At 43.3% G+C, this 22,043-nt stretch overlaps 2 protein-coding genes and 1 long non-coding RNA gene across 10 annotated transcripts in view; 1 reads left to right on the forward strand and 2 right to left on the reverse strand.

Annotated features, from left to right (window-relative positions):
• Nucleotides 1-12,765, reverse strand: part of SECISBP2 (SECIS binding protein 2) — a 34,428-nt gene extending 21,663 nt beyond the window's left edge. For 4 of the 7 annotated variants that reach the window (XM_025282107.3, XM_025282106.3, XM_025282105.3 and 1 more), the window contains exons 1-6: nucleotides 12,599-12,765; nucleotides 11,426-11,574; nucleotides 6,180-6,429; nucleotides 5,840-5,963; nucleotides 4,377-4,606; nucleotides 1,149-1,230 (exon numbers count right to left, since the gene is read on the reverse strand). In XM_025282107.3, the coding sequence (XP_025137892.3) occupies nucleotides 1,149-1,230; nucleotides 4,377-4,606; nucleotides 5,840-5,963; nucleotides 6,180-6,429; nucleotides 11,426-11,574; nucleotides 12,599-12,634 (871 nt within the window). In that variant the 5' untranslated portion in view covers nucleotides 12,635-12,765. Of the gene's footprint in view, nucleotides 1-1,148; nucleotides 1,231-4,376; nucleotides 4,607-5,839; nucleotides 5,964-6,179; nucleotides 6,430-11,425; nucleotides 11,575-12,598 lie in introns of those variants that run through there. The other 3 variants (XM_006064465.4, XM_044940328.2, XM_025282109.3) reach the window with 2 other exon arrangements.
• A 2,022-nt stretch (nucleotides 12,766-14,787) lies between these two features.
• On the reverse strand, nucleotides 14,788-19,687 carry CKS2 (CDC28 protein kinase regulatory subunit 2). The gene is made up of 3 exons (XM_006064458.4): nucleotides 19,504-19,687; nucleotides 16,414-16,541; nucleotides 14,788-15,119 (listed from the first exon to the last, which is right to left on the reverse strand). The coding sequence occupies exons 1-3, from the start codon at nucleotides 19,560-19,562 to the stop codon at nucleotides 15,067-15,069; spliced, it is 240 nt and encodes a 79-aa protein (XP_006064520.1). The 5' UTR covers nucleotides 19,563-19,687; the 3' UTR covers nucleotides 14,788-15,066.
• A 17-nt stretch (nucleotides 19,688-19,704) lies between these two features.
• LOC123332926 lies at nucleotides 19,705-21,726 on the forward strand. 2 transcript variants are annotated; one of them, XR_006550096.2, is made up of 2 exons: nucleotides 19,705-20,134; nucleotides 21,367-21,726. It is a non-coding gene; the product is annotated as an uncharacterized LOC123332926 (long non-coding RNA). The 2 variants fall into 2 exon arrangements; XR_006550095.2 differs by having other exon boundaries at nucleotides 19,705-20,027.
• The last annotated feature ends 317 nt before the right edge of the window (nucleotides 21,727-22,043 follow it).

A 22,043-nucleotide genomic window follows, 5' to 3' on the forward strand; every position in this document is an offset into this window, starting at 1 on the left:
ATTTATTTCTTTTTAGAACACAGGCATAAGTACAGCAACACTACTCCTTAGGTGCCCATGAAAGTCTATACACAGACAAAACAAAAGGACATCCATCAGGACACAGGCAGGTCATGTCAGCAGCCTGTGGCCACCCCACAGTGGAGAGACAGACTGCTCTTGTCACCATACAGCTACACATCTTCACAGCAGCTGCTGAAGTGAGGATCTTGTATTGAATCACATATGTACCCAACATGCTAACACCACAGGAAATACAGCTGTGCATAAATCAAGAATAATTGTGTAAAAAGATCTTCTGTTAGGACAAATTACCGACAAAAATTTCAAAAGCAGAATCTACTGAACTCATTCTGAATATCTCACTTCTGCACCAGGCTAGGACAGACCAGCAGTTCTCAAAGTTCTGAGACTCCCAGGACCCTTTCAGGGATCCACAGTCAAAACTGTTTTCCTGATAACAGGACTGTGTTATCTGCCTTCCCTACTCTCTTGCTCAGAGAGGTATAGTACAGTGGGGTTTAAGACAGTATGACAGAGAACAGTGAAACAGCTGAATGCCAAAGCAGATCTCCTGAGCTGGGTGTTAGAGCTGCTAAAATGTAAAGGCTGCTCTCCTCTCCTGACTTTAACTTTGGGAAATGGCTACCTTTTTAAATTAAAATGTGCTGTGTTAACCTGTAATAAGTTTATTGTTACTTTTAAGTAAATTAATAAGTATTTTAGTATTTCTCAGTTTTAACCCTCAGATATTACAAACATTGACAATTATCCAAACAAACAGACACTCTTCGGGGTTTCAAAGGGTATTAAGGGGTCCTGAGACCAAAAACTGTGAGAACTACTGGTATATGAAATGCTTAAGACAGTGGTCATTCCTGAGTTCATAAAATGTCTCTCTTAGCCCGACGAACATTTCATTGAGAACTCCTTACTTGTATGTAGTTTACATTCCTTGGGCAAGGAAGTGGGATCTTTCCCACTTAACTTCAATCTTCTAACAACGATGCCAGTTTATCAACAACCCATCAACTCCTTTCCTTAAAGAAGGCCTTAAAACAGAAACATTTCAACAGCACTAGCCTGAAAATAAACTAAGAAAATAGACAACTGATTTTTCTTAAATAGTATTTGGTAGCCACTCTTACCTCTCGTACATGAAGAGGGACTGGTAACAGCATTATCGGTTACAGACTCAGTCCGATTATTATTTTTCACCACTATTTCACCCTAAAAAGCAAACCAGTTGTTTTCTTACTAGTTCAAACTAAAAATAATCATTATTTTCAAAACATATAGCCTCCTTCACCATTCTTAAAATCTGCAAAATATAGGCTAATTAAAAATTCCAAACATGTAAGTACATAACGTGCAAAGTTAAATTACTTTCTTTTGCCAAATCTCATTCCCCAGAGGGAAAACCACCCATCTACAGCTTAGCTACTAGCATCTTAGCGTTTCGGAGATAAACATCTGTGTATCATTTTAAATGGATCTCAATAATGGGATCACACCACATATAGTATCACGTTAACTTAATAATTTCCAAGTCAGCAAAGATTCTTAAAAGCCAAAGTGCCTGCTGTGAAAGGAAAAGCTGTTTTCATCACACCGCCACACCAAAGCTCAAAAAAAAATTCCTGAAAATGTCCACAAAAACAAATACAAGTCTTCTAATGTGTACTTTCTTTTATAGACAGAATGCTGCATCATGCATGGAACAAGAGGAACCGAATGACACTTGGGGACAAGGGAGTACATTAAGAGAGACCTCAAAGTGACCAGCAGCACCCAAGGTGAAAGGAAACTGATAAACTAAGTGGCTTTAAAATAAATTCTGAAGTTCATATGCTTCAAAAATTTACCCATTTTACCATTTCATCTAAGCTTAGTCAAAAAAAAAAAAAAAAATTGTGCAGCAGTTAAAACTGCTGACTGCTGAATATGCCTTGTGCCACTTCTCTACCTAGTAGAAACCTGGCAACCTCAAAGAGCTGCTTCAGAACCATGGAAAGAACACGCTCCGTAACTAGGGCAGAAAGCCACCATTTTCATTAAAAACAAAAATACAGTAAAATCCTCCAAGGGACATCCGCTGATTCCTGGCCCCACAGCAGAGCTCACTAAGAGCCTGGAAATGCCTACATAGCCCTGGGCCCTCTTGCCCCAGGACTTCCCCAGGCAAGGACACACCACTTCCCTCCAGAGAGCAAGCATGGGTTCCTGAGTCGGCAGGTTTCACTTGCTAACCTGCAAATTCCAAATCACTGCCTGACACAGCATACAAATCTTGCAGGAGGTGTCGCCTAGAGCGCTTGCCCCTTCTAGGGAGTGTGGAGCTGTTTGCTTCAATCTGCTGGGGGCCTGAGGCCTCCCCTCTAAATAGGATCTCGATAATTTCAGCACGTTGCCGCAAATAAATGCAAGACAAAGGCCACTTGGGAAGTAAATTTTTACTTTCAAATGAAGCATTTCTGGAAACTCCAAAGGCATGGGGAAGTATGGAGTTAGGCAAAGAGAAAGATGCCATTCCCCTTTCTATTGGCACTTTTCTCAGCTTCCAAAACACTGGGCTAGTTCTGGAGGAGGTGATGTGGCATCAGCATAGCTCTGTGGAAGTGGCTACGCTCTGAGAAACATTCTCTTCTGGCCCCATCTGTAGGCTGCTGTGTTCTCTAAGGGATTCCAGATAGACACAGTATATAAACATGTTAAGTAACCAAGTAAAAAATAAATCCATCAAATGAGAAAATAAATGATTAAAATGCAGCCTGTTCTTTGAGTAAACATAACTTTTATGCTCACCAAAGTCAATGAAACACTAGAAATGGCTTACCCATTGAAGAATGATTAAGTAAATTACATGTATTAATATCAAAGATTCAATGTAAGTTATATGTCCAAAAACTATTTAATGACATGGGAAGATTAGCATAAAGGTTTTAAAAAATTCAAGCACAAACTTGTACATATGTATTCTTAATTGAAGGGAATGCCCCTCAATTCCAACAATGTAATATTAAAAAAAGACCAAGTGCCAAACATGGTTTGCTCTTGGTTGTACAACTTTAGACAGTTTGTTTTTTCTTAATATTTTTCTGGTGTCATGTTACTAACACCATGAAGGAAAAAAAGTTTCTTTTCATGGCAAAGTTGAGGAAAAACAAAACAAAACACTCCACCTATAATTCAAGAGTGTGAATATATAAGGCACTGAGTGTGTAAACCTCCCCACACAGCATGAGGTGTCCTACTTGTCCACATTCGGAGTACACACACAGCAAATGAGCATGACGTAGGCGTCAGTCATGCCCCTGCCCACCCTGGACCCTATGTACCCTGTACTTTTGTGAGAGCTCACAGGCTTGGAATTATCCACTGACCACCCACGACGAAGGCATGGAGCTCCTCAACTACTCAGCTATTCCAATCACCCAGCCAGGGCCCAAAAAACAGTCACACAACTGCTAAATGAAACTGTGACTTTTCTATATCAATCAGCCTTACTTATCACCACCATGTAAAAGGAAAACACCCAGGTGGGACAGCCTAAGGGTCAACATGTTGGGGATGCTTTATTTTCAGCACATTATATAAGCCACTACCACCAAGTCTTCAGAGGCTTCAGTATCCAGGCACCCAAAAGAAGCACTAGGACAGGAAATGTAAATTCTCTCTCCATTCAAAAGGTATGTGAACTGGGAAGCTCTGTTTTCCTCAGTGTTTCTTCTTTCTCCTTGCCTCTACACAGGATGGGCCTCAATTTGTCGAAAGCCATTTTAGCAACTAGAATCCAACAAAATTTTTTCCTGGAAATCTCAAAATCTGTCTGACAGAAAAATGCTTCAATTTGATGGACTAAAACTTGAGATCAAATACTGAATACAGTGCAACTTAACACTTACTGCAGTTGAGATTTTCTGTATCATTGACAGGACAGAGGTGCAGATAAAACTGCCTGGGAAAATCAGAAGTTACACTGTGCAGTTCTAACATTACTATTTGATTAAAAAAAATTCGTTTCTCTGTACTGAAAACAGTGTTATCAGAATGCAACGGTAGAAACATTTTCACAATGGGCTATGGAATTTAGTTGAACCAACGCCAGAATCTTCCCCTCCTGAGGCATGGCAATGCTTTCTAGCCACCAGACATGAAGACACTTGCTAAGTGATTCTCTGGAAAGAGCAACACCAGGTGTTACAGCCTGGCCATAAACAGCTCCAACAACACAGAGTCACCTAAGCGCACTTAGGAGGCCCCTGCCACCCCACGATGTGAAGTGTATGCAGTGTTTCAGGTGATGTCCCTGCGTAACTGTCCATCACTGAGGAGAAAAGAAGAAAGGGGCACAAAGAGCAGGAGGCTGCACTCACCTCTGATAATACTGCAGAGGGTGTCTCCATTTCTCTGAGAAGAGAAATGTCAGTAGAGGTGGAGCGTAAAGGCCCCCACTTGGGCTGCTTTTGTATCTTTGGTATCTCACTGTTCTCTGGACTCTGCAGTTCAGGAAAATCCAACCTGGTAAATCCAAACTCAGGTTTGGAGGCAGATCCACTCTTTTCAATGATTCTGGATTTCCTGTCTGTTCGTTTATAATAACCATCTGCATTTACAGAATTAAAAGTAAGGGTAAAAATTCAGAGGTTGTTTGATGACCTGTACTTACACTTCAGTTGCAGTGTAGAAAGTCTATTGCTACTGATGCAACAACATATTATTGTCCAAACAGCCTAATTTTTGGTAGCGTTGTTAACCTCTGAAACAGTGGAAAACATAAATGACCATGGGGGTCACCAAGCAGAAAGAAGCAACATGCTGCAAATCTTAGGAGTAATTCTCAACTGGATGAAATAGTTACCTTAACCTGATTGTGCAGCTGGGCATTTCAATTATTCTCAAAACACACTTTAGAGTTTTGTGAGATTAAGGGGACTCTTGCGAATTTCCTTTAAATAATAAATTTTCCATATTTTAGTTTGCTGGAACGAACTAGAGGAAAACAAGTATTAATAGAATTAAACTTATAACCTCTCCCACCTTTCTCCTTCAAATGCAAATGAATGATGCCGTAGGTTACAATTCCATAAAGCCCCAGCATTTTAAAAATTGTTTAATTATAAGGCTAGAGTTATTCCAGTTAACTGTTCAACTCTTCTTTCACATTACCATGTACCAGAGGATTTATAAATGACATCAACACAAAGAGAAAATGTTATGTATCAAATAACAGTAAATTACACACGTAAATAAATGACAAACCATTCCCAGTAAGTACACTATTACAGAGGTTTTAAGTTATTGCATAAATAGATGATGGCTGTGATCAAGGTGCAATAGTAAAGAATTTACAGGAAAAAAAAAACCAAGGTATCATGTATAATCACTAACTTTCAACCAGAGACTGGAACAGCAGTTCTTAAGCCCAGAACAGACATGTCCTTTGAATAACCATCATGCCCTGGGTTTGGTATTGTTCAGGATGGGATTTAAATTGCAGTCTTCTCTCTCCCCTACTGAAAAGTGTTCCAACAGAAAACCAGAGAAGCTATTTTAGGGATCAACATGATCAAATACATTACAAGGAAATGGCTGTAATTCACTATTTAACAAGTATTTTGAGGTGGTTGATTGTCACCTACTTGCTATGTGATTTTACAGAAGTTCTTGCATAAGACAGTGTAATACCATCTTTGGATAAACTCCAGGATCCCACAGGAAACTTGATTGCCTCAGTTTTTCATGATGAATAAGCCCACAAAAACAGTTTAAAGAACAGAAATGTTTCTGGGAGTAAACAGGGTAGAATAATATAATATACAGAGCATGTTATTTTTACCTGATTTCAAACTATTCTCAGCATGAATGGACACACGAGGTGAACCTTTGACTGATTTTAAATCTGATGATACAGGTCCATCAGTCTTCTTACTGTCAAACTTTTGTTCATCATAGGTTTTCTTCTGCAGGAAACATTAAAAAATAACATTTTTAAGAACACAATCACTATAAAAAAAAAAGGCTTGAATGTGCATATTCATAAATACTCACAACTCAATCATTTTTTAAAAAGGTTAGACCATATGAAATTTTAAATACCTTAAATAACATGCAAGAACTGGCCTGTTCTTTATGTTTTAAATGCTAAAGTGGCCAACAACACCAAGACATTTACAGACCTTAAACACAGCTTTTGTGTCTCGTGAGAGAGGGCACGTGTGCTCACTTCGTGGCTTCACTCTTTGAAAACCTCCAAAACAACTGGGTTGGTTGTCATCATATGGGGAGCCGGGCACTGGGCAAACATTTTGTGGTGACTGCAGGGTGTAGGGAGAGTAGGCATATGGATGAAGAGGGATCTCAGCAGAGAAATACTGAGACGGAAAAGCTGAAGCTCCAAAAGCCATATCATCGGTATAGAGTTTCTGTCTAAATAAAAAGGGTAAATTTTAGTTGCAGATTTCATACCACAAACCAAGAAGCTTAATATTTTATAATAAACAAAATTTAAACATACCATTTTTGAGGTCATTCATTCTAGCACTGAAATACCTCTAATTAAAAACCAAATAAAACCTCTGAGCACTTCTTAACCTGCAAACAAAGATGCTGACTAGTTCTATTTTTTTCATTACGCAGCTGGAACCTCCATAACAGGACCCTATTATAAGGAATATTAGAAAAGCCCAAGGATGCTCTAGCAGCTTTCCACTCTCATGCTGTCAAAATATTCGGAAATGCCTCACTCCAGCAACCCTGACCAAAATTTAGGCCATCTAGACCACTCTCTTGGCAGAGGGAGCTTTTATAGAGCCCCCACTGCCCATCCAAATTCAACCCTGACAACCTCCAGGGCCTGCTCCCTGAGGCCTCTGGGTGCCCACAGGCAGCCTGCCCAGCCCCTTTCCTGTTCCAAGCCCACTGCCATATCCTGTGCTCTACTGACAGGGGGCTGGGAACACTATGCACAACGTGGTCCAGGAACTACATGTCCTGCTAATAAAATGAACTGTCTGTGAACACTGCCACTGCCTCAACTTGCTCAAGTCGCAAGGCTGGAGTGAACTATAATTTAACACTGATATTTTGTTTGGCAAATTTAGTATAAGGCCAGAGGTTTCAACCATTTTGCAACAAAGGTTGATACAATGATAAATGCTAAGCAACTGACTTAATACAAATCACAGTATTCTCATTCCCACAAATAAGCACCAGCAGGTGTTTCCATGACTTTCGAGGGCTTTGAATTATTTGTAGCAAATCAGTGAAATCCTGAAGTGTAGGGTCCACTGAAAGGCAGGAAGAGTCAAAGCTAAGGATGCTGCTAAGTGGCTTCAGTCGTGTCCGACTCTGTGCAACCCCACAGACAGCAGCCCACCAGGCTCCCCCATCCCTGGGATTCTCTAGGCAAGAACACTGGAGTGGGTTGCCATTTCCTTTTCCAATGCAAGAAAGTGAAAAGTGAAAGTGAAGTCGCTCAGTCGTGTCTGACCTTCAGCGAACCCATGGACTGCAGCCTTCCAGGCTCCTCCATCCATGGGATTTTCCAGGCAAGAGTACTAGAGTGGGGTGTCATTGCCTTCTCCCAAGCTAAGGGTAAGACAACCCATATGATCTTCCAATTGTTCGAATGTAAGGAGATACAAGCACAGGCAACAACTAGTAGAATTTGTATTTCTACTCTGCTACTAGTAAGAGTCTGCAATGAAGGAAAGGAGTCACTATAAACAGGCTAGACCTGTAACACACTAACAGCTGCCAAGTCTCCCACCACCTCCTTCCTGTCAATCTCATTAACCTCTACTACGTGGTATCTACTTCTATCACACCACCTGAAAAGCTCCACTAGCCTGGACTTGACAACCTCTGCCCTCTCCTTGCTCTCACTCATCTTCCAAAGGTTCCTCCGTGGCATGGTTCCCACTACACTCTCCCCATCTCACCTGTCAGACTCACTCTGAGCCAGAACCTGTCCTCATTTTGCTCAGGACTTCACTTCAACATACTCGAATTCCAGCACTTTTATCACCTCTAGGCCTCTATCTCCAACTTACAGGTCATTTTCACCCACCTAGCACGTATAGATCCAAAACATAACACATGATCCCCAAACCAGCCCCACTGCCAACTTATGCTCTCACAAACGATCCCCAATCTTTCCAACTGGAACTAGCTAGGATCTTTCCCACCAAAACCCATAGGAACACTTTTCTCCTGCAGAAAGTCTCCCTGTATTTTGTTCTCTATTTTCAGTGCCTAACTCAATCGGAATACTGCAGGCCCCCAGGAGTGTTCCTGATCATTGCTCACAGTGAACTTACTGTGTGTGGAAAACTACCTGGGTACCAAGCCTTGTGTTGAGAACTTTAGGAGTCTTTGTCTCCCTTGAGCCCCTTCACAGCCCAGTGAGGTCGATGCCATTAAGCCCCGTTTAGTAGAGAAGGGAATGGCAACCCACTCCAGTATTCTTGCCTGGAGAATCCCATGGAGAGAGGAGCCTGGCAGGCTACAGTTCATGGGGTCGCAAGAGTTGGACATGACTCGGTGACTAAACCACCACCACCAACAACCCAATCAAAACCTTCAAGCCCGTCTCCTTTAAAGCTGAGCCAGAAACCAGGTGTGATTATCATGATCCCACCCAAAACACTCCCAAAGTTCTCTATTTCTTATCCAACAAACCTAACTTTTCAGCTGTACCATGTAGGCCAGTGGACTAGTGGCTCCCCTCAACAATGGGATCTTACTTCTCTACTGTCTCCCATACATCTTGCATCCAGTCCCCTCTGACCTGTCAGGAATCCAGTCACTCCTCCATCCACCAGCTTGACATGAGCCACACTGTGGAGAACCACTAATTCACATAGCGTATGTGCATGCTTAGTTGCTCAATCGTGTCTGACTCTTGAGACTCCATGGGGCCCACCATGCTCCTCTGTCCAAGGGATTTTCCAGGCAAGAATACTGGAGTGGGTTGCCATTCCCTTCTCCACGGAATCTTCCTGACCCAGGGATTGAACCCAGGTCTCCTGAATTACAGGCAGATCCTTTACCACTGAGCCACCAGGGAAGCCCCAATTCTCACAAATGAGAGTTTTAACCTAAAAGCAACCACTGGCACTGTACTTTTCACATTATACTACAAGATACCAAGAGCAAGAGCAGCTGGACTCAGGTCAGAAGAACTGAATGCTAATTCTGATCCTGGGCTATCTCCTTGAGAAATTTGGGACAAACATTTGTAGCCTCAGTTTTTCTTGTGTAGCAATAACACTACATCTCCCTGCCAAACTCATGGATTTTGGCAAGCATGAAATGAATGTATTCAGTAATTCCCAAACAAAACACATACTTCCTCACACCTGTGTTACACAGGATTTGTCACAAAGCACATACTATGACAATCAACAAAATCATTTTCTGGGGAGGATGACTGGCAACGGAGAACTTACTTTGTTTACATAACCTTTATTTGTTCATTATACCAGTAAATACTCAGTACTTCCCAAACATGGCCATTCTACATACTAGGATACTTCTAATGATATCTGTCCTGCCTATAACATAAACTTGAAGGAGACTGATAGTGTGTTTTCTTCCATCTCCACCATAGTTCATGAGACAGGCCTTCCCCCACTTAGGAACTAGTGCTTTTCCATATAGTAGCCTTTAGCTAATGAACTCCAAATGAATAGATGAGTCCTTTGGCATGCACTGCTAGAAGTACTAGAGGTGGACATTCAGCAAAAGGTCACTCCTTCCTTTAAGGACACAGAGAACTAGGCTGCTATAGCGGAAGAAGTAGAAAAGAGGACATGTTTGTTATAGAAAATTTCAGTCCTTTTTTCAAGGCAGCAAGAGATCTCCATTTAAACAAAATCTGATTATAGCAAAACAACTCTTAACTTATATTAGAATTAACTAGATAATCACTTCTTCACTGTGTAAAGTCTCACCACTTCATCCCCACTTTAAAGGCTCTCATTCTTTCTAAGCTTGCTCTTTGGTTTCATGACTCCATTGTCCTTAAATTGTTTTCTTGTCAGGCAGGAATACGGTCAGTCAACCTTTTCAGTAGTTATAAATATTAAAAAAAAAATCAAAGCTATAAGGGAATAAGGGGTTAAAAAAGCATAATTTTAAAATTCAGCATCGAGCATCCTTAAGCCTCTGATTAGTCTCAACGTGTTATAGCTAGAATGCTGCTTTAGCTGTATGACTGTTTTCCACCTTTATTTTAGGTCACTAGAATTTTACTCAGCAGATGGCTTAAGAGTTTTTATCACAGAGTGAGATACAGCTTGTATTTTATCATGTGAGCCCACTCAAGGTAGGAAATGACTTAACTGACACCCATGTCAACCTTCCTATTACAAAGGAATAAATTACAATGGAAAACTTGGCATTCCTACCAAACACCTTCAAGCACATTCTGTCAGGACTTCAATTTTAGTCAAAAAATATAACTTTTCTTATTTCCTAAACATACCAGACAATCCAATGATTTTCTTATTTATTTCAACTTTTATTTTTGTGAACACAGCTCTAGAATTTATATAAAGTATAAACTATTTTCAAGTACACCATGCAGGTATGGGGGGAAAAGGTAACAAGTCTGACCCAAAACAACAAAACATAAAGATAAGGATTTTCACATAAGCATAAAGGTGATTCATGCCTTAAAAATAAATCTACAAATAATCCACACAATCATGTGAAAGACTTAACACTTATTTTTCTACCTTCAGCTAATAAATGGAAACCATTTTGTAACTACCTAGAGAATGAATCCTGGGGAGGAAAAACAACATTTAAAGGACAAAATAAGCCTTCTTTCAGCTCAAATCTAGAAGAATTTATAACCAAAAATTTGTAGAATCCATCTCCACAGGACAGGTATAAAGCAAAACAGTTAAAAGCAAACCTCAGCAATTTCCAAACACTTTATCTGCACAAAGAGACAGCCCTGGTTGCTAGCCCCACTCCATCACTGAGCAGCGTTTTTCAATGTTACACCCTAAAACTGAGGAGCATGTTTATTTATTTATTTGGGCTTTTCTTTGCCCCATTTGCTCTCACCCACTTGTTCCTGCCATTTCATCACCCATAAATACATGATACAGTTTTAAACTGTAGGCACAACAGACTTGCATTCCCCACTAATAAATGCAATGCAGTCTCCATATTTTCTCTGCCCCAAATAACCAAATGAATATGGAGGAAAAAAAGGAGAGCTGAGTCTTCAGTTTTTCGTGTGCTACACAGTTAAGTTGTACTGTACATTTCCTTCTTGGATGAGGAGCATCTTCTCCAGTTGCTCTGAAAACGTTAACGTGATAGCTGCAGAATATTTCAAGTCTAATTACCATTAAAGTCAAGCAATAAGGTCCCCATGTTAAGGCAAGACTTGGGGAAGAATACCTACTCAGGCACTGCTAGTTCTTGGACACATGGATAGTATGGGGTGGCTGCACAGCTGGGGAAAACCCGCGCTTCTGAAGACTCTGACCATCCCACATTGAGCCCAGCAAATTTGGGGACAAATGGTTTGACATCTGCTGACAACCTGATGCCCTGAGAAGAAAAAGAGGGTTATGGTTACAAACTTTCTAAGATCAACCAAGTGGGGAAAAAAACAACAGAGTCCCTCCCATCTCAAAGCCCCAGAAATGCTAATCCCAGTGCTGCAGTTCAAATATATCTGCCCAGCAAATACAAGAATTTGTTAGCAATTTCTTCCCAAACCCTTTTTCCCTAGAAAAGCCAGTCTATCAAATATTAAAAATGGAAAATAAGGACAACCATTTAAAGTGGGAATAAAAAAGTGGGAATAAAGTGGGAATAAAAGTCAACCCAGACTATAGAGTTAGAACTACAAGTGACGTTTCCTTATCTTAAGGTAGAATACAGTAGTTTACCTCTCGACTGAGTTAAAGGATAACACACTATCAAACTTAACTGTAGCACTCAAAACGCACATGCTCCTTAGCCTTTATTGCTTCTATTAAATTTCTCAAGGAACTCAGAACAGCTGCTTTTCACTCAGCGAACCAATAAAGGCTGTCTTATTAAAAACCAAAAGCAAGCTTTGCCAGAAAATCTTTGTATCGCCACAAGCCCTTGAAATATGAATATAAAATATTGGTTGGATTTTTCTTTCCGTTTTTAGATATGTATTGAGAAAAATACTTTCACTAGCAACTTATAATCATGTTTTTTCATTCTTGTGAAAGCCGGTTTTTGCGATAGTCAGGGCTCCTGCTAGAGGTTACTCTTAGCTAGTCCAGCAGAGACTTCCGCTTCAGAAAACGTATTCACAAGCTTTAAACAAGTGGTTCCTGCTCACGAATGCGGTCAAGAGACACGGTCGCGCAGCTCCTCCGCAGCCTCGGGACTAGTGGCAGTTTCCCATCGACGGAGTCCTTCCTCATTTCGTTTAACCGCGGGCCGTGTGGACGCGCCCGGAGCTAGGGGTCTCGGCCGCCCGGCCCGACACCCCCCGCCCTGTCCCCAACCAGCCTCCGGCCCACGCTAATCCACTTCCCACCCCACCCGCGCAAGGCCAGCACTCTGGGAGGCCCAGGGCCGCCATCCTCACCTCGGCCGCGGGCTCCCGCCGCCCCTCCGATGCCATGGCGGGCGGCTGGGAAGAGGTCCGGCCGGGGAGGCCAATAGCCGCCCCTTCGGCTGGCGGGACCGAAGGGCGACAGTCCTCCTCCCCGCCTTTCCACCTTCGGAGAGGACGCCAGGACGTGCGTCACAAAAACGCGCCTCGGCCCGCCCTACTTCCGGTCGGAAGTGCGCGGGGCGGCAGTTCTGCGCCTACGCGAGGTACCCGGCATGGTGAGTACTTGAAGCTGCATCCTTGCGCGTGTAGTTTGGAGTTAACATGAGGCTGTCTCCGCAAAGATAGCGGACAAACCGCGGGATGCGGTTAGCCAGGCCCGCACGAGGGGTCGGTGCATGGGGTGGCGGGCACCTGGAGCGAGAGAAGGGTCTGTGGGGAGTTGGGGGCCTTAAGGAAACCGCATACCTTGTGGACCTACAAAGGGAGAAAGTCAACAAGATTTGGCATCTTACATTTCCAGGAACCTAGAGCAGTTTGGAGAAGGCAATGGCAACCCACTCCAGTACTCTTGCCTGGAAAATCCCATGGACGGAGGACCCTGGCAGGCTGCAGTCCATGGGGTCGCTAAGAGTCGGACACGACTGAGCGACTTAACTTTCACTTTAAACTTTAATGCATTGGAGAAGGAAACGGCAACCCACTCCAGTGTTCTTGCCTGGAGAATCCCAGGGACGGGGGAGCCTGGTGGGCTGCCGTCTCTGGGGTCACACAGAGTCGGACACGACTGAAGCGATTTAGCAGCAGCAGAGCAGTTTGGAAGTAACCACGAAAAAGAATTTCAAAACTGCTCAGTTCAACAAAGGGCTGTTGACCACTAGGAAATGTGCTGGGAGAGGAAGAGATGGACAAGCAGGGTGGAAGTAAGCAATCCTAGGGCAGGTGGTGGTAGGTAGAATGGGAAATAGAGGGCGGTGCCTGGGAGACGGAGTGAGGGAAGGGGAGCGCAGATCCTAGAACTTTTGCTTACTTGGTGAAAAGTGGAAGCTGTTTGACCAGTAGAGGTTAATTAGGTTGAACATCCTAAACTGGAGGCTAATTGTAGGTTCTCTGGTGGCTCAGAGGATAAAGCGTCTGCCTGCAAAGCAGGAGACCGGGGTTCAATCCCTGGGTTGGGAAGATCCCCTGGAGAAGGAAATGGCAACCCACTCCAGTATTCTTGCCTGGAGAATCCCATGGACAGAGGAGCCTGGCGGGCTACAGTCCACGGGGTCGCAAAGAGTCTGACACGACTTCACTTTCACTTTCTGTTGAGTGACTACCAGGTATTTCAAGCAGTAAATGCAGGCAATTCCAGCTCATCTCCTGGTGTTCTGTGCGCCTCCCACAGGTCAAACCTCCAGAGTGGAATGAGGCTTGGGATCTGACAGTAAGCAGTGCTGGAGATTGAGCATTATGCAGTATGCTGGTCTGTGCTAAATACAATCAAGTTTACTTAACAATTCTGACGTTTTTCTGTTGGCCTAACCCTGAACCTGGAGCCAGTGGACCCATGGGGATGGGAGTAAGTTCTAGGCTCTTGCCCATTACCACACTGACCTCAATATTTATCATGCTTATTATGTGAAAGCACTACCTTCTTCAAAGAGAGGTGCGTACAGAGGACCAGCATACTGGGAGTCTTATGCTTATTGGCAGCTTAGCTAAAAGGTTTCTTCAGCATTAGCAATGATGATAAAAAGCCTGTGTTTGGATTAACTAAAATATTTCCTTAGCAGTTAAAGGAATTTGACACAAAATGCACACCATGTTAGAAGTTTTAAAAATGCTATGATCCCCCTTTGGCACATGGAGAAGAGAAATGGGGTTAAGTGGTTTCTCCCAAGGCAGTAATTACATAAATAAGTATAGTAACCCAGAGTATTAAGTTGGGTTTCTTTTTGTTCACTTGGAGATTCTAGACAATTCTCTAGGAACTAAACAACAGAGCTATAAAATCTACCTTGGCTCTATTAAACTTATTCCTAGTTCTTAGTATCTTCATAAGTGAATTTAAATGGTACCCGGAATCACAACCAAGCTGATAGGTTTAAACCCACTTAACATTTTATTTCTTTGAAGTGAATTTATTTCCTCAGGACTATAAAACTGAAATCATCCAACATCCTCAACAGTCCCAAGTTAACCTTAAGAAAACAAACCTCAGTAACTTCAAAAAGTAATAAATGCAATGTACAAACTTTATTTAACAAAAGTAACAGATAACGTCAGGCACTTATATTAAAAGAAAAACTGACTATTAGAAATTTTTATCTTAAAACACCTTACAGTAACCTACTTGCAGTTGCATTTAACTGAGCTCTGTTGCTGTGAAGAATACAGCTCATGCACAGGTATGGATGAACAATTTGTACATTTTTCAAGTATTCACTGAATACTACCTTATATACACATATACATTAAATTTGAGAAAGATTTAATTGATGATCCCCAGATAAGCTTCATTTTTGTTGATCTTTTGGAAGAGGCCGTCTAAAGAGAAGGATGTGTGGTTCTGTGGAAACAAAATGTTTTATATTAATATGGTTAATTTTCATTCCTTCAACAAAAAATTAAGAGAATTCTCAATTGAACCAAAATAAAGTAATTCCACAGTCAACTGATGTTATTTATTAAGGTATCTGAAATTTTGCTTTTAAGTTACTATCAACAATAAACAAGAAATCAACATTAACAATGAGAATTTCCCCCCAGTTAATTTTACACACTCGGGAGAAAAGGAAAGTAAAGAAGTCATTTGAGGAGAAGGGTTTCTATCTTTAGAATCTCAGTTCCAATGAAAAGTAAAGAAAAAGGTTATCTGTTGTGCGGAAAACAGTTAACACCTCATTAAAAAACCATAGGTCCCAGGGGCCCTCCTGGTAGATTCTGTTTCAGTAGGTGGAGGACTGAGTAGGAACCTACAGGTAAGGTCCTCAGTTGCTTTGTATTATCTGGAGAAAGACCTTTTTAATATAATTACATGCTCCGATCCCAAGATAGTTACAAGTTTGAGTTTTTGCTGCTGATGCTTTTCTTTAAAAGTATAAATCAAGATAGCTTTAGCTTTACCTAATCATATCATTAAGTTATGGCTCAGTTGGTAAAGATCCACCTGCAATACAGGAGATCTGGGTTTGATTCCTGACCTGGGTCAGGAAGATTCCCTGGAGAAGGAAATGGCAACCCACTCCAGTATTCTTGCCTGGGAAATCTCATGAACAGAGGAGCCTGGCACACTACAGTTCATGGGGTCGAAAAGAATCAGACACAACTGAGTGACTAAACCATCACACTTAATTCAGCTTCTATCCCTTCAAATTTTGTTCAAAGCAGTAAATCCTTTTAGATTTATTGATAACCCCCAAACACCATGGAGTTTCTTAGTCTAGCTTACCAATAATCTAGAAAACTGTTCATTTCAAATTGCATCAGTTTCTATACATAGAACTCCTAGACACACAACTTAAATTAAGTTCTTAGTTTTCAAATAGACACCAGAATTCTAAATATATTTACGGCAAAATACTTCAAGATACTACTAGCAATGACACAGATTTTAAAATAAAACAGAATAACCTGTTTGTTTCTTTTTTTACTTCATAGGTTATTTCTGCAGATACAAGAATGCATTCTTTTCACTATGTAAACTGTTGTTTACTATAAAATTAGAACCCTCTCTAGGAAGTCATTCAAAAATAGTCAAGCTTATCACTTACTTAGGGATATCATTGAAACATCAGTATTACTAACACATTTTCAACAACCACTATTATTTTCAGTCAATTAATGCTTCTCTAAAAACTTACCTGGTTCATGAATCATGTAATGAACCCAGCCTAGACTCTGTTGGACACCAAGTCTCCTCCACTCCTCTTCAGACATCAGATGGGTTTTTGGTACTTGTTTGGAAAGTTCTCTGGGTAACATGACATGTCTGTTAAAAAAAATATAGCCAAATATTAGTACTCTATGTGGATATGCCTTTCCTACAATTATGGTTACTTTACACATCCATCTTTAGGACACTTAAAAAAGCAACCCTGTTACGTTATCACTGGCATCAATCTTAAGAACTACTTAAGTAGTTCGACCACCTTTAATTCTGATTTTGTTCAAACTAGAAATTAGAATATGTAGTCCAAAAGTACAAAGCATTTTATTTACCATTAACATTTTTCCCTAATAGAGACTGCTTGCTAATTGTCTCAATCTTCTTCAGGAATAGACCCTCAAAAACTAAGTGGGACACATGGTTATCCAAAACACCCCAGCCTCCCCTGCAGCTACCTCTGATCACATGACTAAATCGACCAATAGATAAAAGCAGAAAATATGCACCTTATGGAAAGCATCCTAAAAAGAAAAGAGCATGCCCATTTTCATTTTTCTCCTTCCTGTTGGTTACAAAGCAGATTGATGTGATCAGGGAGCAAGAGAAGTCATCTAAGACCACAGCTGCTGCTGCTGCTGCTAAGTCGCTTCAGTTGTGTCCAACTCTGTGCGACCCCATAGACTGCAGCCCACCAGGCTCCCCCGGTCCCTGGAATTCTCCAGGCAAGAACACTGGAGTGGTTGGGGTGCCATTTCCTTCTCCAATGCATGAAAGCGAAAAGTGAAAGTGAAGTCGTGTCTGACTCTTCATGACCCCATGGACTGTAGCCTACCAGGTTCCTCCATCCATGGGATTTTCCAGGCAAGAGTACTGGAGTGGGTTGCCATTTCCTTCTCCACTAAGACCACAGAAGTAATTATGATTGATATGATATGATATGATTGATATGATTGATAATGGTCCCCAATTGTAAGAGCTGCAAATAACCTGTTAACTGATTTCTATCTTCTACCTAATTGTTGATTAGTTTCAAGAGAAATGTACAGTGCTTTTGTACTCATCTTATGTATACCCTACAAAAAAAAGCAATATTTTATGTTTAAGTGGAAGTCACATCCCTACCTTAACCATAAACCATAGAAATAGGCTAACCATCATCAAGGTTTGATGACAAGGGAAAAATCTAAGCAGCTTCAATCAGATGGAGAGTCTACATGTATTTGTTTTCCCCCTGCATGGGTATATATTGGGCTTCCCTGGTGGCTCAGAAGGTAAAGAATCTACCTGCAATGTGGAAGACCCAGGTTTGATCTTTGGGTCAGGAAGATCCCCTCCAGAAAGGAATGACAACCACTCCAGTATTCTTGCCTGGAGAATCCCATGAACAGAGGAGCCTGGTGGCCTACAGTCAATGGGGTCACAAAGAGTCGGACACGGACTGAACAACTAACACTTTCACACTTTCTAACTACATATAAGGAGAATTGTTCCCCAAAGTTAACATTTCAGTACCAAGTGCTTTTCATGGAGGGTGACGAGGTAAAGAAGGCAGTAACAGTACAAACAACAAAGGAGCTACTAAGATAACATTGCAGGATACAATTAAATTTCCCTTCTCTGGAGATTACTGCCCTGTTTCATAAAAGTTTAAAGTGGCTTGGTCAAGAAACAACAGCTTTAATTAATACTGGATTAAATATTAATCCAGATTTTAGTAAGATTGTAGTTATATTCTGTCCACTACTGCATATCCCCAGCTGAATTCTTGGTCAGCATCACATAATTGAACATTATTATCAACACATTACAGGATTAGAACTGTGTAGTATATAAAAATAAGACAATTGACTTCAAACAAAGAGACTTGTCCAATGCAATTAGGTATTACTAATCTGCAAGGCTGCCCAGAGAAATCATCAATTTTTCTCCAGAGAATACAGATTTACAAGACATTAGGGAGAGGGTTTTTAAAGGAGACCCACCCGCTGTTACTGAATGTACGCTTTCTAACTCAAATAGCTTTCTCGGAAATCTAAAAGGATAGCAGACAGATAAGAAGGTCACTGTTTGGCCCCGCCCACACGTTAGCAGTTTCCCAGGATGCAGCGTCCTAGTCACCACCCTGGAAGACTGGGCGGAGCTGGTGTTTGAAGCCACACCCTAGTTAAGTCTCCGGCAAACGTTAAGGCCATTAAGTGTTAAGAGTTCCTTTCCTCCCACAATCCAATTTGCTAATCTAACACATTTAGGAACTACGCTCTAGTCCCAGCACATAATGATGCAAAAGCCAAAAAACAAAAAAAATGCCTCAAAGCAAAAAATTTGGCCGATATAAACTAACAGAAAAAAATGCCCCAAAGCCGTTCGAGTTCTCAATTTAATCTCAAAAGGAAGCCCCTTCAATATTAACCCAAGGTTACCACGCACCAGCACCCGCTCAAAGTCGCCATACCCACACTACACATTCAAATCCCAAGCAAGCTCGTTTTGGGGGGGATTCCCCCACAAACTAATATTTAGTGCCATCAACTTCAAAAGAGTTTCTCTGGCGACGTTACCTGACCAAAATCGCCCTTCCGACCGCCCCTCGCCCGCTGGGACTGGGGTGGGGGGCGTTTGCCTGAATGCCAGGTAGGCCGAAATTTTTAGGAACAGCTGCGCTTTTATGCAGGCGTCGACTCTCCGCGCCAGGCTTCAGCCACGCCGGGCCCCTCTAGGCCCTCGGTCCCTTTCCTTTAGGGCGGCAACTCTGCACCAGAAGCGGCCCCTTCTGCGCTCCAGCTTCGTCCCCCTCACAGACAGGAACAAAGAGCGGAAGGCGGCCGGGCCAGCCCGCCAGACGAGGAGAGGCGCGCGCTCCCACCCCGGCGGCCCGACCCCAACACAACAGCGACTCCCGGCTGGCCCCCGGGCTGGTCCCTGACCTGACCTCCGGATCCCAACCCTAACCCCAGCCCCAAGCTCTTCGACCCCGACTCTGGGTCCCAGGTTCTCTCCCCTGGCCGGAGTTCCAGCTCAGGCTCGTCCGGGGCCGCGGCCGAGGTAGGCTGTCCGGCCTGCTCACCGGTATTCGTAGTGTTCATCGAAGTACTTGTCCGAGTAGTAGATCTGCTTATGGGCCATCCTGCAGGTGGGCGGTGGGCAGCAGCTGACTAGAGCGAAGCGGCGTGAAGACAGGGCGAAGGTGAGGGGACGTCCGCGTCTGGTGAAGGCAACGACTCGATTGAGACCAACCGACCGTAAGCCGAACGAGCCAGGTTTGAATCCGACAGCCCGCCGCTGATTGGGTAACGGTGTCAACCAATCACCTTCCGCGCATCCTGCGGGACGATTGCAACCGGCTCCTAGCCTATCGTCAACCGCCTTTCTGTGGCGTTTGCACAAGATTAGCCAATCAGAGGCCTGTTGCGAGGTCGTCCCAGGAAAGAAGTGATGATTGGCGTGGCGTGGGGGAGGGGAGCTCCTAACGAGAAGGGAGTGACCAGGGAAGGGCGGAACTGGGACGTTAGGGGGCCATAGAGCGCGTGCGCAGGAGTTTAGAAGGTTCCAGGTCCGCTGAGCCGTTTGGACAGAGAACCTGCGGGAGGGGTACGGTATCGCGATGTTTGGCGAGGCCCGGGAGTGGGAGGGGGCTGCCTGTAGAGCTGTCGTCCGTTTGTCTGCGCACCCTCAGCTGCCGGTGCTACGTGCCTGAAGTACGTGGGAAGTGAGGAATTCCGGCAGCCCCGCTGCTGCTGCTGCTAAGTCGCTTCAGTCGTGTCCGACTCTGTGCGACCCCATAGACGGAAGCCCACCAGGCTCCCCCGTCCCTGGGATTCTCCAGGCAAGAACACTGGAGTGGGGTGCCATTGCCTTCTCTAATGCGTGAAAGTGAAAAGTGAAAGGGAAGTCGCTCAGTCGTGTCCGACTCATAGCGACCCCATGGACTACAGCCCACCAGGCTCCTCCATCCATGGGATTTTCCAGGCAAGAGTACTGGAGTGGGGTGCCATTGCCTTCTCCGCCGGCAGCCCTAGACTGAGGGAAAGACTGAGAGAAAGAGGGAAGAGTGAGGGGAAAAGCCTTAACCCGGGCGCGCCCAGCCGTTCTGTGGAGAAGAGATCCGGAAAGCCAAAGTTGTGCCGGGACGTGAGGAAGACGTCAGAATACCCCACCGCGGCGAGGCCGCATGGAGTATCCCGGAACCTCGCTGCAGAGTGCTGCGGGGGTGGCGGTGCGAGGCCGTTGCCCAGAGACCTCTGTTAGGGGAAAATTGTCTTCCCACGCCGTTCGCACATTCTGACAGCTCTATAGATAGGTGTGTGTGCGTGCGTATGGGAAAATAAAAATTACTAAAATAATGATGTTTGGTGGAGGACGACGGTATTAAAAGTGATTTGTAAAAATTCCTTTGGCTTGTTACCCTTGAAATCTAATTTAAAATTAAGGTACTTGTAGGGGGTTCCCTCGGAGAAGGCAATGGCACCGCACTCCAGTACTTTTGCCTGGAAAATCCCATGGCCGGAGAAGCCTGGTGGGCTGCAGTCCCTGGTGTTGCTAGAGTCGGACACGACTGAGCGACTTCCCTTTCACTTTTCACTTTCATGCATTGGAGAAGGAAATGGCAACCCACTCCAGTGTTCTTGCCTGGAGAATCCCAGGGACGGGGAAGCCTGGTGGGCTGCCGTCTATGGGGTCGCACAGAGTCGGACACGACTGAAGCGACTTAGCAGCAGCAGCAGGGGGTTCCCTGGTGGTCTAGTGGTTAGGCCTATGCGCTTTCAATGTCGTGGACCCTAGCTAGATCCCTGGTAGGGAACTAAGGTCTCACATGCCCCGTGGCCAAGAAGAAAGTGTTTTTCACTTTTTCCACAATGAGCGTGTACCGGGTAGTGCAGCACAATACCGGTAAGAGCTTCATTGTCCTGCCACTGCTTCCCTCCCACAGGATGATCGCTTTATCCTTTGACTCTCAGCCTAAGGATTCCCTGTTCCGAAAGTCGTCTTCATCGCCTGTTTGGAGGAAGTCCCCACCGTCCCCATTCCTCTCCATTCTTGCCCAGCAGTTGCACGCTCGCTCGGGTACTGTGCCCCCACTCGCACTATAACATATCCTCCAGTAAACCACTGTGGCAGGCATGTCTGTTTTGTGCACCACTTTATACCCAGCACGTAACGGTTCCTTGTGCTCCACTCCCTAATTTTCAAGCAACAATTACTTTTCGAGTAATGTATGCCTAAATAATTAAACATAATAATGTGCCGTAATAATAAAGATGAGAATAAAGAGATTTTCCTGGTGATCCAATGATTAAGATTCTGAGCTTCTCCTGTAGGGGATACGGGGTTGGATCCCTGGTAGGGGAGGTAAGATCCTGCCCATGCCAATCATCAGGGCCAAAAAAAAAAAAAAGATATAAATAAACCGTTATGAGAGACGGTTAAGGAAATCACTAACTTTTTGGCAGAACTTAGGAAAGAAAATCTTACTAAGAGGTATGTAAGAGATTGCTGTGAAAAATCTCAAACAGAAAAGCAGAATAGTAATAAAATCAGGTTCCATAGACCAGTTGCTCACCTTCAGCTGTTAACATTTGGCCCATCTTGTTTCAACTCTTCCCCTTT

Source organism: Bubalus bubalis, chromosome 3 (genome assembly GCF_019923935.1).
Source record: "Bubalus bubalis isolate 160015118507 breed Murrah chromosome 3, NDDB_SH_1, whole genome shotgun sequence".
Classification (NCBI taxonomy): Eukaryota; Metazoa; Chordata; class Mammalia; order Artiodactyla; family Bovidae; genus Bubalus; species Bubalus bubalis.

Bases quoted from the DNA above. Each gene is read 5' to 3' on its own strand.
- CKS2 (XM_006064458.4), bottom strand. From the start codon at position 19,562: ATGGCCCATAAGCAGATCTACTACTCGGACAAGTACTTCGATGAACAC. The intron at 16,542-19,503 runs GTGAGCAGGCCG...TTTTTTTAACAG, and splicing joins GATGAACACTACGAATACCG to ACATGTCATGTTACCCAGAG. The intron at 15,120-16,413 runs GTAAGTTTTTAG...TTGTTTCCACAG, and splicing joins TTACATGATTCATGAACCAG to AACCACACATCCTTCTCTTT.